The sequence below is a fragment of the Coffea eugenioides genome, chromosome 8 (genome assembly GCF_003713205.1).
Source record: "Coffea eugenioides isolate CCC68of chromosome 8, Ceug_1.0, whole genome shotgun sequence".
In the NCBI taxonomy this organism is placed as follows: domain Eukaryota; kingdom Viridiplantae; phylum Streptophyta; class Magnoliopsida; order Gentianales; family Rubiaceae; genus Coffea; species Coffea eugenioides.
In genome coordinates this window covers 3,216,096-3,230,321 of record NC_040042.1, presented here as the reverse complement: position 1 = coordinate 3,230,321, position 14,226 = coordinate 3,216,096, and the positions used below count along the sequence as shown (strand labels likewise).

The window sequence follows — 14,226 nt, the reverse complement described above, 5'->3', positions numbered from 1 at the left end:
AGCCAATAACAGCAAAGAAGTGCTCATCTATGTCTAGAGGATACGCCGTGCAAATCCTTGTCGAAACGCTTAAAGCGCAAGACAGCTGACAGTGAATACACAAACAACTCCATATCCTCTGTCCGAAGAAAATGTAGTGCTCATATTCGTCAATGTGGATAAAACGTACGGCTCAAGAATGTGGCCAAATTAAGAAAATAGCCAAAGCCAGAAGGGCGACTGCAGGAGCAATCGTAATTGAAATTGGCAACCACAACTTCTCTCAACTTTTCTTCAATATTTAGTCATCCAATGGGAAACAGAAGAAAGTGATACTCGACAAAAGGTAGTCAGTTTTCGACATAATGGGTTGAAAAATGTTATTTCCACCGGCTTTTAGTACATAGAAGTTCAAGTGTACTGCAGTCCTTGTTGCTTGAGTTTTTAGGATTTTGACAAGGGAAGTTCAATTGCAGTTCATTTAGTCCTAAGTTAAGTCTATTTTGCTTCCAAATTCCAAATATTCGAAGATGCAATTAACTTGTTTTGATCGCAGAGAGCAGGGATCAAAAGTTCAGAAACTCAATATGCTTCAAATTCGAACATTTCCAAATCTTCTGAAAAGACTTTATCCAAAACCAACATTATTTAAGCCCTTAAAATATCTGACCTAACATGAATAGTTTCATAATTAATGGACCGAGAATCCCATATGCCAAGTCTTTTAAAGCTTTGTTCCCAGCACATTAACTCTTCCAAAGCTCTTCAATATCTTTTTTTTTTTTGGGTATTCCTTTGGCATTTACTCTTACTTTTCTATCATACTTGGTGTTAGTTAATTATCATTCTGATCGTCAAAAGTTACATTCAGAGGACTCATCACCTTCGCAATGACTTCCTAACCCTTATGGGTAATGCAACTACCTCTCCGTAGGGATGGCAATGGGCACGGGCACCAACTCGCGGACAAAATAATGGGGCAGGGGATGAGGAGGATGCTCGCGCCCCATTCCCCTCCCGTCCTTCGCCACTAAAATAACTTCAAAAAAGTGTGTATACACACACGCACATACACATGCACACATACACACACATCATAATTGCACATCAATAATATGCGCATATATATATATATTACAATTTGAGAACTAAAAATATCATAATTTGGATGATAAAATGATGAATTTTTTATTTTTATTTTATTTGCATTTTTTACATATTGTAAGTTGTTTATTAAAAAATAAAAAAGATGGTTATAAGTTTAGATTTTCCATTAAATATGGAAAAATGAATTAAAAAGATCAAAATGATCTTTAACCTTGATTTCACATTTGAATATTTAATTAAGAATCTAAAAGAATGATTTACAATAATGTTATTGATATTATATATGTATACAAATAATGTCAAAACAAAAAATAAAAATTATAACCAATTAATAGCGGGAGCACTTGCAGGGGTTTTAGGTGAGACGAGACGGAGATAAGGACGAAGGAAGATTTTAGAACATGGAGTGGTAGATGGGGGAGTGATCTCTCACCCCATCTCCCCTTCAATGTCATCATTATATCTCCATGACGTACTAAGATTTAACAAAAATAGAATATCTTTGTATCTTTTCAACGTCTACATATTTTCACATTTCAGCTCTAAATATTGTTTACTTTTATACATTGCATGTAAATATAATACTAAATGAAACATATATACTATAAGTACAATACTTCTGGCTATTTAATCTATTTATTGGTTTGATGCAGGACGTCTCCAAATTCATCTAATTGGAGAAACAAGAAGGTCGGTAAGTGCATGTCTTTTTCAGTGGTTTTGTTTCGTTAAATCAAGTCTATCTCCACACCATGTGGTCCAAACATATGGAAGGGGAAAGATATTATACAAGAAACTTCACTTTTCCCGTTCTTCCTTTGCGACTGTGATTAAATGGATACCGACATTGAGTCATTGAGGATGACATTTGCATTTTGGATTCACACATTCAGTTGTCTTGTGACTAATTTCTATTTAATTCCTTTTGATGATAACAGATGATAACATTCACAGAAAGAAACAGACTAGAGCTTCTTGAATTCTCATCTTGCTTCATTTCATTTTTGTATAATCATCCCATGCAACAGCTGTTTCTTGATTGGCAGGCCAGTCACCAAGTCGATGTCCAAAAGATGTCCTGTAGTAATCAAAATGCACAGTTTTGGATTTTTTTAACTTGGATAAATTGCAAATAACTCCTATGGTTTCATCTATTACCATATGATCCTTTTAACTTTTCAAAATGTCTACTTCACCTCTCTATGATTTCGTATAAAGTAAAAACTTGATGAAAAATAACCTATATAACATCGTTAGTTAAAGTACCAGTAATACCTTACTTAAATTGTAAATCAAACAACGAATTAAACTCCTTATATAAAATCACAGGAGGATTACATGGATAAATGTAGAAACCATAGAGGGGTGTAGTGGATGTTCATGCAAACCATTGGGGCGGAGGGGGGGTTTAAGTAGATGTTATGATTTCATTGCACGCACTTTTGGAGCTCATTGTATATAACCTTTGAAATTGACTGTACATTCCGTCCATTTCCCACTTTACATAAAGTCAAGGAGGTTATATGGCTATTTTGAAAACTTAAAGGGATCATCTGACATTGTGCAAAATCAAAGGGCCGGTATATGTAATTTATCCTTTCTTCTTTTTGTGTTTTCTTCTTCATGTTTTTAGTATATCAACAACTATGAAAAAATTGACTTGCACCGAGACATTAGAAAATTTTTTTCCTGGTGGCGGCTACACATTGGAATTTGAAACCAAAATGTCATGTGTTAGCTGTATATTTTCAGCCTTTCTTTTCGAAGATTTTTCAAAGATTAGTATATACAAAACATGTAATATCACCAACCATTCACACGTAAATTTTGACAATCCTACCGGCAATGGGGCCATTTACATATCACTTGTAGAAAACGAGATTGGCTGCTGATATACAGACCCTGTTCTCTCTAATGGTATTATCACAAAATACACGAGGGTTGAAGTAATTAGCTTGATCACTGTTGCAACATTGGACCTTGAAAAGGAATCTGGATTTTTTTTTATAAGCATTTAAAAATTAAAGAATCAACCTGATCTTCAAAGGGAGAATATTCTCTTTTATAATATTTCAACTTGAGAAATCTTAATGTCAACTCCATTCGGTATTTGCTTTTTCAGATCCGTTTGGGATAATGGGGTGAGATTACTCAAAAAAGCATCTAATCACAAGCCTTAACAAAAGTTAGCAACTTGAATTATATTTAATAGTTTGATATGTAATTGAACCAATTAGGTTGGTGTCTCAATTTATTGTTTAGCTAATATGTCACGCAATAAAAACGTAATACGGACAAGTTGATATTCTTTACGTTTTCAATTAGTTAAAGATATATATAACTATTGTATCCTCAATCTTAATTTGGTAAGATATGAAAATGTCGGCCAAATGAATTACAGGGAAGAAAAAAGTTTATGCCGATCATTTACCTCATATCTTAAGAAAAGATTGTTTAAAAATCTGATTCATCTTGATTGGCCACAGAAATGATTTCTATTAATTGGTCTCGGATTATGAATATAGTGCTAGCTAGTGCAGGTTCAATAGACTAAAATATTCGCAAGTGGAATGGGGTAGCACTTGAATCCGTTTCAACTTTGTCATTGGCTAGAAACTGAAAAGAGCTACTATCTTGTTTCTTTAAATGAAATGATAAGTAACAAAGGTTTTTTTATTTTTATTTTTATTTTTTCCTTTTCTTGTTTTGCTTTAATTGCAAAAGCTTGTCTTTGTTTGGGTAGCCACTCACCACCATAAAACCTTCTCTTTCTTTTGGGATAATTTCATAACCCTCGCCTGAGGTTTCACGAAATATCACTTAGTTCCTTTGAAGTTTTCAAAATCTCACTTACCACCAATCGAATTGACATTTTGATAACATTGTTAGCACTTCTAACCAAAAGTAATATTAGAAAATTCATGTTAGAGGAGAGAGACTATTTTAGTGCCCTTAACGCCCTTAGCCTATCAAAATAATGAACATTTTGCAAACCAAGAAAAGAAATACTAAATTGGAACTATATTAAAAGTGAGGGGGTAAAAGTTGATAAGAATTTATTTTGCAAGCAATAGTTACTTTTATAGCAGAGAGATATTGTAAAAGCAAATACTATTCTTTAAAGGCAATTAGCATATAAACCTTGTACATTTGAGCAAAAAAGCTTAGCAATAAATGAAATTCTATTTCAATATCATACAGAGAATTTATTTGAAATAGATTGCATTTTCCATGGCTGTGAAAAATGAAAATTTTACTATAAAAAGAAAAAAAGTCAAAATTTGATAAACCACGGCATTTGGAGCTTCATTTACTTCATTTCTCCCATGCTCTACATGAATAGGAACAAATAAATAAATAAATAGATAAATCCTATATTTCATTGACATTTGCAATTCAATTGTATATATATGTATATATATATGTATGCATACATGCATGCATGTATATATGTAATGTATGTATGTATGTATCGACATTATATAAGAAATGTAGTAAATTTAGAGAAAGAAATACAGGTTTAGAAAATTTAAATATGAGGGTATTATTGACAATTCTTCACCTTTGATACTGACATATGGTTTCACTATCACTTTTTAAAGGTGTTAAGTGAGATTTTGAAAATTTTAGGAGTAGTAGGTGATATTTTTTGAAACTTCAGGGGAGGTTTTTGAAATTATCCCCTTTCTTTTGTTCTTTTTTAGCCATCTTCAAATAAAGAAGGGAGTGGGGGTCAATGAATTTCATGTCATCTAGAAAGAGTTCATCTACACAAAATCATTGGAAATTACGACATTCTTAAGTGATACACATAAATATGAAAATTCCTAAAATCAAGCGGGTGGGCATCTTTTCGTATTGTAAAGTCGTGGAGAACTTTTAATGACTATCAAAAGAAAGACATTTATACAATTAATAAAGACATACCGATTGCCGTAGGTACTTGTACGAGCCCGACTATGTAGTGTTGGTGCTTACGATGCCGTACATTATATTACGTCTGACCAACAAAAAAAAGTAACAATAGATAAAAGTTTGGAGTAGTAGAAGAATTAAGTAACACAAAACCTAAGAAATCATTTCGGTATCCACTTCATAACAATGAACATCTTCCATTTCAATTTAATTGACAAATATCTCAACTGCTATCCCATTTGGATTTGTTTTTGCATAGAAAAAAAATACTACAACGTCGTGATATATATAAAATAAAAAGATACAATGAAAAACACGTCAAATAAATATTTTAAAAAAATTTTCTCCAAACCCCGCAATCCAAACTGTACGTAAGTTTTTCATGCATGCAAGCATTTTTCTGAAATCTAGTTCGCCTTTGAAGTTTGAACCAACTTCTTGTATTTCGAAGAGCCATTTGGTTCCAACTTCCAAATGGTAAGTTGAAACCGAAACTACAATCATATCTTTGATGAGTGTAGGGGCAAGTTTCAAAAAGGGTTCCACAAGAAAAAGAAAAAGAAAAAAAATCTCAAAAGGGTTTGATGTGCGTGGGATCAAGTTTCCTGTCTGCTTCTCTCATGAGTTCACCTGTCCACTATCTCAAGGTGAAAAGCAATTGGGTCCATGGCGATGCATGAGAAGGGGTAATCACCTTTGAAGTCCCTTTTGACAATTATCTTAGTTTATGATGTTTATCCAATATGACATTACAAAGACGGAGTCAACAATATGTCAATAAAGGTTTTGTCACCTCGTCCTGCAAGCAAAAGGCCACTGTAGGCAACAGCTTTTGCCTCAGGGATGGCTGGGGCCTAGTTTAAGGCGGTTGATTCTGTCCAGTTGGGTTGGGGGTGTTGTAATTCTTATAATTTTTAGCATAAATTCATACAATTTTAATGTAATTGTGAATTTAGTTATACAAGTTGATAAAATTCATATTTATTCTAAAATTATACTATTTTACGCCAAACAATTTTATGAATTTATATAATCAGATGACACTGGACAAAAAATTCAACTGAAAAAGCCCTTGGAAAGGAGGAGTGATTCACTGCAAGTCCACTACAGGACTTTGAAAAATTTAGACGTTTATGGTAATTCGATTGCTATGAAGATTTTATTCTTGAGCTGAATTCCCAGAAAAGAAAAAGGAGGAGGCAAAAACATATTTCACCTTATATATTTTACAAGCTATAAGCAATGCAAAGTAAAAAAATGGCCAACCACTCAACTAATTATAGTAATATCCAAGCAGCAGCAGAGATGAGAGAGGGAACTATATTGTTAATTATTGCTTCTTCCTTCCCACAGTGAAGCTACAGCCTACAGCTATAGATGTATTGTATCCTACTCAGTACTCACTCCGTTGCCTGACGAAATGAAATGCAACCTTCCAAATTCCTAACTACTTTTTTTTCTTAATTATTCACTTCTCAATCTGTGATATCAGCCTCTGGAACACACACTGTTTGATAATCTTTCCACGGTCATAGTTCATTTACCACCACATATAGTGCTGTGGCCCAGCCAATTTTTGTCCATGCCTTCATCCACGCAGCCTTCCCTATTGACCGACTTCTTGGCTCATGCCCATATATTGTCAATTTGTTATTGTTCCTCCACGCAGCCTTTTCTATTGACTGACTTCTTAGTTCTTGGCTCGTGCCCATTGTCAATTTGTCAAGGGAATAGGTACTCAACTAATAACACCTTGCTGCTGTATTGGCATGAGAAAATACAGAAATTAAACAATATAAATGCAGGTATTAAAAAAGAACACCCCCCTTTGTGTTACTCGTACATTTCCATTTATTAGATTCTATGATAAAATTAACGGTGAAAGTGCGATTACCAAAAGAAGTGAAGTGCGATTAATATTTTTCATATTTAAAATACTAATGACAGGAAATGATGATCAAAATATTTATACACGTGTGTATGTGCATACTTTTTCTTTAGGATTTTATAAATTAAAAATTTTTCAACTCCCTCAAATTTTATCTACACTACAAACGAATTCGTTAAAAGTAATTTGGTCACCATAGAAACTTAAATTTTCTCTTTAGGCTCTACAATAAGAAAAAAAAGAGGAGATATCAATACATCTCTCTGGAATGGACGAGCCTTTTGGCCTTTTTCCTTTAACGCTTTATATATCTCAGTTAGATGAGTGCTATAATACAAGATGTGACGGTACAGGTGTTGCCAAGGAAAGCCAAAAACCATGGAAAAATCCCAGCCACGAACTACTTGGTGCAACTACGTAGTTAATTGGAAAATCCTCGCCTAGTGTACACTTGCCAACAGCCCACAAACCTACACTATAGAGTCACACGGACAGATGTGCTCAATTCTATAAATATTTCACGTATATACTCATGTTGATTTTTTTTATGTACCGTCCAACCTGGTACCCAACAATAATTGTGGGTATAATAATGTTAATCAGGACATAATCATTGTTTTGACTCGAACTACTGATGATAATATGGTCATAAATCTTGATCTTTTCGGCTTTGTTAATCTAGGTGACGGCCAAGTTTCTGGCTGATTTGTGAACGCGGGGTCAATATAGATGATTTGGTGTGATGTCAAGAGGACAAATCTAGTGTTAAATTTGCTAATTTGGCGGTGCCTGATTTTGCTGGTGCCTAGCTTAACCCGCGTCCAGTTTATTCAAATCATGCATCATTAGAGCTGGGATTTGCAACTTGGCCAACAGATAGGTGGCTGGTCGAGTTGAATAAGTCCGCGGGTGGTGATGTGGAAATGCCAGAGTTCGGTTAACCAAACTGCTGACTGCAGCCTTTTTGAGCTCTCATATGTCAGTTTATTGTCATCTAGTATTGGATGATTTACTAAACAGTGAACACCTTTATGGAAAAAAATGTTATGGTCAAAAACCCTGAACAACATGTTACTTTTGATGAAAATCCAAGTTAATTAGGTTGACTGAAACATTTTAATCTCAGGTGAGACCAATTTTTTTTTTTTTTTTTGGGATAAACAATAGAATTTCATTTAGTCGAATCACTATTGGCTACAAATACATGGAAAACATGCAGATAAAACTGAAGTTTGGAGCTGGTTTACCATAATAATTTGGTTGCTAAAATTTAGTTGAATGATATATTTTTTTTACCTAAGGTGTTAGTATGCCATCTCTTGAGTTGTTGTTGTGTTTTGGGATGCCTTTGGTAGTCCATTTTTTAGAGTAATGTGTTTGTGTTTTTTTTTGGACATAGCCTATATCAGTGAAGGGTCACTAGTTTCTAATTTAATTTGGTGTGCAACTATTATACAAGTTTTTAATTTTTTTTAATATTCATTCCTCATATTAAATGATCCCCAACCATATGAATCATTGTCTATTAGGTCATGGCTAATGCATGCTTTTTGGCCATTACTTCATATCATCCAACATGCAGGCTGAATTAAGTGCTGTCTTTGTACTCTACTACTTGGGTTTTTTTTTTCAACCATTTGTATCAGTGGCTGATGTGTGCACAGTAGCCCTTTTGTGGGATTTTGATACTGTACCAGTTGAATGAAGTAGGACAGATTTGTTAGGTTTGTAAAGTCTTAAATTGACATTCTTATTTTATACAACTTATTGGGTTGGTTTTTGATTGAAATTTCTTATGATAGCATGCTTTTGATTATCAACGCGAAAAGGACAACATGAGAGGACCATCAGGGTACATTTTTTTTTTAGGCAAGTTGGGCAGTGAATGTTCCTGAAGCCATTACTTTTTTTGTGGCCAATGCTATTTGTACTGCTGACGAATCTTCTTTGTAGTTTGGTATCAGGGAGTCTAATAATAGACAACCCTGTTTTGTTTCCTTACAAAACATTAAAAATGTATTTAACTCCAACAAGTATAAAATCTATGGCATTTCATGCGCAGTTGAGAACAGCAGTGTATCGGCATTTGCAAGTAGTATTCTTGAGTTTCAGGTCCACCTTTTTGGTTTTCTTGTCTTGAAACATGAAAACTCGAAGAGCAAAGCGTTCTCCGGTATTCTTTTTTCTTTTTTATCTCTTTTTTTTTTGGCCACATGTTTTTCAGTAGTTCTCCTAGAATCTTGAGTTCTTGATAATGATTTGATTCTAATGATTATGCTGATTGAGAATTACATTTGGTAGCAGCCATTTTGGCCCTCCATTGTAATGAAAAAATGGCTGAACATTAAGCCTAAGGCCCATGACTTTAGTGAGGATGAAGTTGACACTGAAACTGAGAGTGAGGATGACGGTATGTTCAGCACAATTCATCCATTTCAACTCGCTTCTTGGTTTTTCTCTCCCTGCTTAATTGTTTTATACAATTCGCTGCTATCTTTATTAATTATAGTGTTTCGTTATATTCGACTTAGCTTGATTATCCTTTGCTTGCCTTGAAATGGTTCTTCTGTTGCACTTTCTTTTCAGTTGACTCCCTTAAAGATGAAAGAATCGATCAGGATCATGCCCGTAGGATCCAGGGGAGCCAATCTGTATGCCAGAATGAAGATTCAGGTAATTTACAAATTTTGGTTCTGTGAAATCTTTCTATAAAATTGAAAACTAGCTTTCTTTCGTACCTACAAAGAGCATGCCTGTATATTGAGGTAAATAGGTTTTCTCTAGTTTTTTTCACTTTTATGATCATTTCAAACTCCACAGCTTGGCAACTAGCAGTCCAGTGCAAGTGCAAATTGATTGGTTAATGCTTCCTTTCTTAAATGGTATTCGTTCATTCAGTTATTAATTTGCCCCACTCCTGCACTTTTCTTGCGAACTCAACTGTAATCACTTTCTTCAGGAATATAGTAACATATATTTTTCTTGGCTGTGGTTCAATTATTGTAGCCAGCTTGAATGAAAATTTATCTTTTTACCCGATGTCTTGTCTTGAGAACATTTCAACCTTAGATTGGTTTGTCATGCTGTTGGAGAAGACGGCATTGCATTAACACTTGACAATGGTTTCAGGGAATTATTCAAAGGAATACTCGCCGAGACACAGGAGAGGAAAATCAGAAACTCTTAGAGTTCAGTATATAAGCAGAAGAGATGTGAGGTTTGGCTCCAAAACCATGATTTTGGATATGTTCTGTTATAAACGAATTGTCAGTGCTGAAATCTTTATCAGGTGACAAATTCATTGGGAGTTCTTGTTTCCTCTGCAGAGTGACAATAGGTACTTGGAATGTTGCTGGAAGGCTACCAAATGAGGATCTTGAGATTGATGAGTGGCTGTCTACCCAAGAACCTGCAGATATGTATATTCTTGGGTAAGTACTTGATATTGATAAGGTCGTTTCCAGGTCTAAGAGCTGCTTGCTCAAGGAAAAAGTAGTCTAAGAACCTCATCTTTTACAGTGAGTTTGTAACATGCCAAGACCACCTGCAACACACATGATTTAGGTTATCGAATTTTGAAAGAATGAAATGCCTATAAACAATCACTTGATTCTGAAGCTCCTACAGATAATATTCAATCTAGAATTCTCTCATTGGATAACTTTGAGAAGTATATTCAACTTGATAAAAGCTTTATTCTCTTCTAGAACTGGTTGAACTTCCCAGAAATCCCTTCCTCAATTGTGCTTCACTAGTCGTTTCCAATTTCTATGTCTAAACTGAAATATGCATTCTGTGCATCCTGCCAACTGGAGCATCTATTGTTCTTCTCTGAACATGTCTAAACCACTCTGCTTCATCCCAAACTAGTCTTTACTTGCTGTAAGGATTTATCCGGATTTGAATTCCGAGGTGTTTATGCTTGCTCACAGTTTCCAGGAGGTGGTTCCTTTGAACGCTGGAAACGTATTCGGAGCAGAAAATAGAAGGCCAATTCCAAAATGGGAGGCTATAATACGAAGGACCTTGAACAAGTCACCAGAGCGTGAAGCTATACAGAAAAGCTACAGTGCTCCTCCATCCCCAGTATTAAGGACTTCTGCTGCTGCTGACATGCTTGCTGAAGTTGCAGAAACTCCTATCCTAGACACTATCAGCATGCAGTCTATTGGTACCAATGGGATATGTGAAACTGAGATGACTGTGGCGAAGGACATTCAATTGCAGCGAATATTTGGAATGGACAGCAACAATAGATTGGACTGGCCTGAACGTTCACTGGATGCTACACCTCAAGTTCTTTCTTCTAGATTGAAGTTGCGAAGAGTTTTGAGCAGCTCCGGAAGGATGAATGAAATGTCTGAGGAGAGTCGTGGGTTGAAAAGGGTGCACCACAGCTCCGGAAACTTAGCAATGATGTGGATGGATCAGCAAGATGGACTTGAAGTTCTTAATCCTCTCTCTGATGGGTCTGATCAATATTCTGAGGAGGAAGACGACTCTTTTCTGGAACTAAGTGAGGCCAACCAAAAACTTGAGGCAAAGGATCCTGTAAAGTTGCGCCCCAGGTATGTCCGGATTGTCAGTAAGCAGATGGTTGGGATATATGTGTCAGTTTGGGTGCGTAGAAGGTTGAGGAGGCACATAAACAATTTGAAAGTCTCTCCTGTGGGTGTTGGGCTTATGGGTTACATGGGAAACAAGGTATTATTGAGCTTTTCTAATTGTTTAGAATTAGTGCCATTTGATGAAACAAAAAATTGCCTTTAAATCATGCACTTGGTCAGTTCCTGATTCTTTGGTCTTATCTGTGCGTCCCATCACATTAAGGCAATGAATATGAATATGTAGTGGCTGCATTTCACATTATTAAAGACCTTACTAATCCTGCTTCTGCCATAGGGATCTATTTCTTTGAGCATGTCACTTTACCAGTCACGGTTGTGCTTTGTATGCTCTCATTTGACATCTGGACAAAAGGAAGGGGCTGAACATAAACGCAATGCTGATGTAAACGAGATACTAAGTAGAACTCTGTTCTCATCTGTCTTTGAAAGTGACCAGCCTCAGACAATTCCATCTCACGAGTATGTATTTCGCTGCAATTTTCTTTCTTTTACCGTTGAGAGAGGAGGAAGGTGTTTTCTAATCGCATTGTCATATTAGGTTATGCTTTCCAGAAAATTTTCTGTCCTTGAGATATACTACTTTCCCAAGACTTGGAAAATTTGTATTTGGTAGCTAGCAATTTCCTTTTACCTTTTATTTGTCCATTATGCTATTGTATCATGAGTTTGAACCAGATTTTTGTCTAAGCAGTCAGATATTCTGGTTTGGGGATTTAAACTATCGCATCAGTATGTTGGATGAAGAAGTACGGAAGCATGTTGCAAACAAGAAATGGAATGAACTTCTTAACAGTGATCAGGTGAGATTCAAGTCCCCTGATTTGCATCCCTATTATTAGGTTCAGTTGAAGCACATAGGCTTTTGTCCAAGTTTATAGGAGGAGGAGGAGTACTTTCTTCTGGATTTTAGAAGTGTTCACTTAACTAGATCACAGGGTTGATTTTTTTTTTTTTAACTAGTGTCCTTTGGTTAAGCTAATTTTATTGCCCAAGGGACATTTTTATTTTGAAAAATCAGAAGAAGTTTGCTGTATGATGATAAATGAGAAAAAGCTTACAATAGCAGTATAAATGTGGCAGCTTAGCAAAGAGCTACGAAGTGGGCATGTATTTGACGGATGGATGGAAGGGGTCATAAACTTTGCCCCAACTTACAAGTATGAATTCAATTCTGACAGATATGTTGGCGAAGATCCAAAAGAAGGGGAGAAGAAGAGATCACCAGCATGGTAAGCGAGATCTTTAATAGCCAAATCTAAGATCTTTGTGAAGGAAAGTATTTTGCATGCAATTTTTCCCAATGCACATTGCATTATCCAGTAATGTTTAAGAGAATTGATCCTTCAGGTGTGATCGCATTCTGTGGTTGGGAAAAGGCATAAAGCAGCTGTCTTACAAGAGAACAGAGCTAAAGCTCTCAGATCATCGTCCTGTCAGTTCAATGTTCTCGCTCGAAGTTGAAATCTTTGATCATTGCAAACTTCAGAAAGCTCTGAAATCCAGTGCAGCAGTGCATCCTGATATTTTCCTCAATGAAGGTGGGGAATTTGAGATGTAGCATACTGATAACAAGTCAAGCAGTGTAAAAGGTAATTCAAATAAGATTTTCATTTCCATGGTTACTGAGTATCTTTTTTGTTCTCTTGGAAAATGAAATGAGTATCAGTTTTATTCTATTGGTATTAGAGTTCTATATAATAGGACGATTAACATTCTTGTTTGTGAATTGGTTGTACTTGAAACTTTTTTGTGTTTTCACTATGAAATTGCTAGGATCACCACTTTTGCCTGTTCATTGAACTGCATTCTGCATATTTTTATTTTTGTATTGTGTATAGATTGATAAATAATCACTTTTTGCTGTTCCCTTTTCAAGCAGGTATACAGGCTTCAATGGACTGAATAAAAGTTTAGTGGATGGTAGAAGTTCATCAAGCCCATAGGAAAAACCAACTCTTTCTCTCCTTTAAAATGCGCTCCAGAGACGTATCTCAAAGTATCATCCAGAGGCCTTTGCATTTTAAAGATGGTAGAACGTACTAACCTTGATCCATAAAGACCAAGTTAACAACAACAACAGCTATGACTTTGGAGCATCTGTATCTGTATGGTATAAGAATTTGATAGTTTCTTTGAATTCACAAGGACAAAGAAGAGGTGACATTCTTCATATGTACATAGCAGGAAGAACCACACGAGCTTGTTTTTAACTTTCTTTTGTTTCTCTTTTTCAGCTGGAGTGAGTCATATCTTGCCAGTTTTCTGAGTTTATGTGGATGTGGGGAAATTCAATTGTTCCTTTTATGCTTAATGGGCGGGGAAGGGATTTTTTTTTTTATGTAGATGATAAAATTTTGTCTGTCCTCCTATCCTTTGTGAGCAGATGGGGACCTTACTCTGTAACAGATTGTCTATGTGGAATATATAAGAAGCAGCTTTTATGATCCTCCACTTAGGTGTAACTCACAGTTGTCTTTTTTGAAAGTCCAATTTACATCAACCTCCCTCCCCAGGCCGTTGCTACCTTGTATTCTCTCTTCTTTGGATCCCACCAGTCTCCTCCCCAATCCTTTAAAACTTGATTTAATCCAATCTCCTCGCTCATGAGTACCACTTGTCTCAACGGTTTGTCAAATTAGAGGGTGCTTTCTGGATATACTCCTTGTGGTCAAGATAAAATGCATGCTTTGTCTTGTACTTTTTTTCCTC

General features: G+C 35.6%; 1 protein-coding gene across 4 annotated transcripts; it reads left to right on the top strand.

Annotated features, from left to right (window-relative positions):
* Nucleotides 1-8,939: 8,939 nt before the first annotated feature.
* LOC113780383 (type I inositol polyphosphate 5-phosphatase 2) lies at nucleotides 8,940-13,968 on the top strand. Of its 4 annotated transcripts, XR_003469521.1 has the most exons (12): nucleotides 8,940-9,062; nucleotides 9,191-9,299; nucleotides 9,476-9,562; nucleotides 10,019-10,106; nucleotides 10,216-10,320; nucleotides 10,822-11,593; nucleotides 11,792-11,976; nucleotides 12,209-12,317; nucleotides 12,598-12,746; nucleotides 12,865-13,106; nucleotides 13,397-13,674; nucleotides 13,752-13,968. XR_003469521.1 is itself a non-coding variant. In XM_027326190.1 (11 exons), exons 1-10 carry the CDS (start codon nucleotides 9,033-9,035, stop codon nucleotides 13,073-13,075), a joined length of 1,842 nt encoding a protein of 613 aa, XP_027181991.1. In that variant the 5' UTR covers nucleotides 8,940-9,032; the 3' UTR covers nucleotides 13,076-13,106; nucleotides 13,397-13,968. The 4 variants fall into 4 exon arrangements, 3 of the variants coding, with proteins under 3 accessions (XP_027181991.1, XP_027181990.1, XP_027181992.1); XM_027326190.1 differs by having other exon boundaries at nucleotides 9,194-9,299; nucleotides 13,397-13,968; XM_027326189.1 differs by having other exon boundaries at nucleotides 13,397-13,968.
* Nucleotides 13,969-14,226: the final 258 nt, after the last annotated feature.

Bases quoted from the DNA above. Each gene is read 5' to 3' on its own strand.
- LOC113780383 (XM_027326189.1), top strand. From the start codon at position 9,033: ATGAAAACTCGAAGAGCAAAGCGTTCTCCG. The intron at 9,563-10,018 runs GTAATTTACAAA...CAATGGTTTCAG, and splicing joins ATGCCAGAATGAAGATTCAG to GGAATTATTCAAAGGAATAC. The intron at 11,977-12,208 runs GTATGTATTTCG...TTGTCTAAGCAG, and splicing joins CAGACAATTCCATCTCACGA to TCAGATATTCTGGTTTGGGG.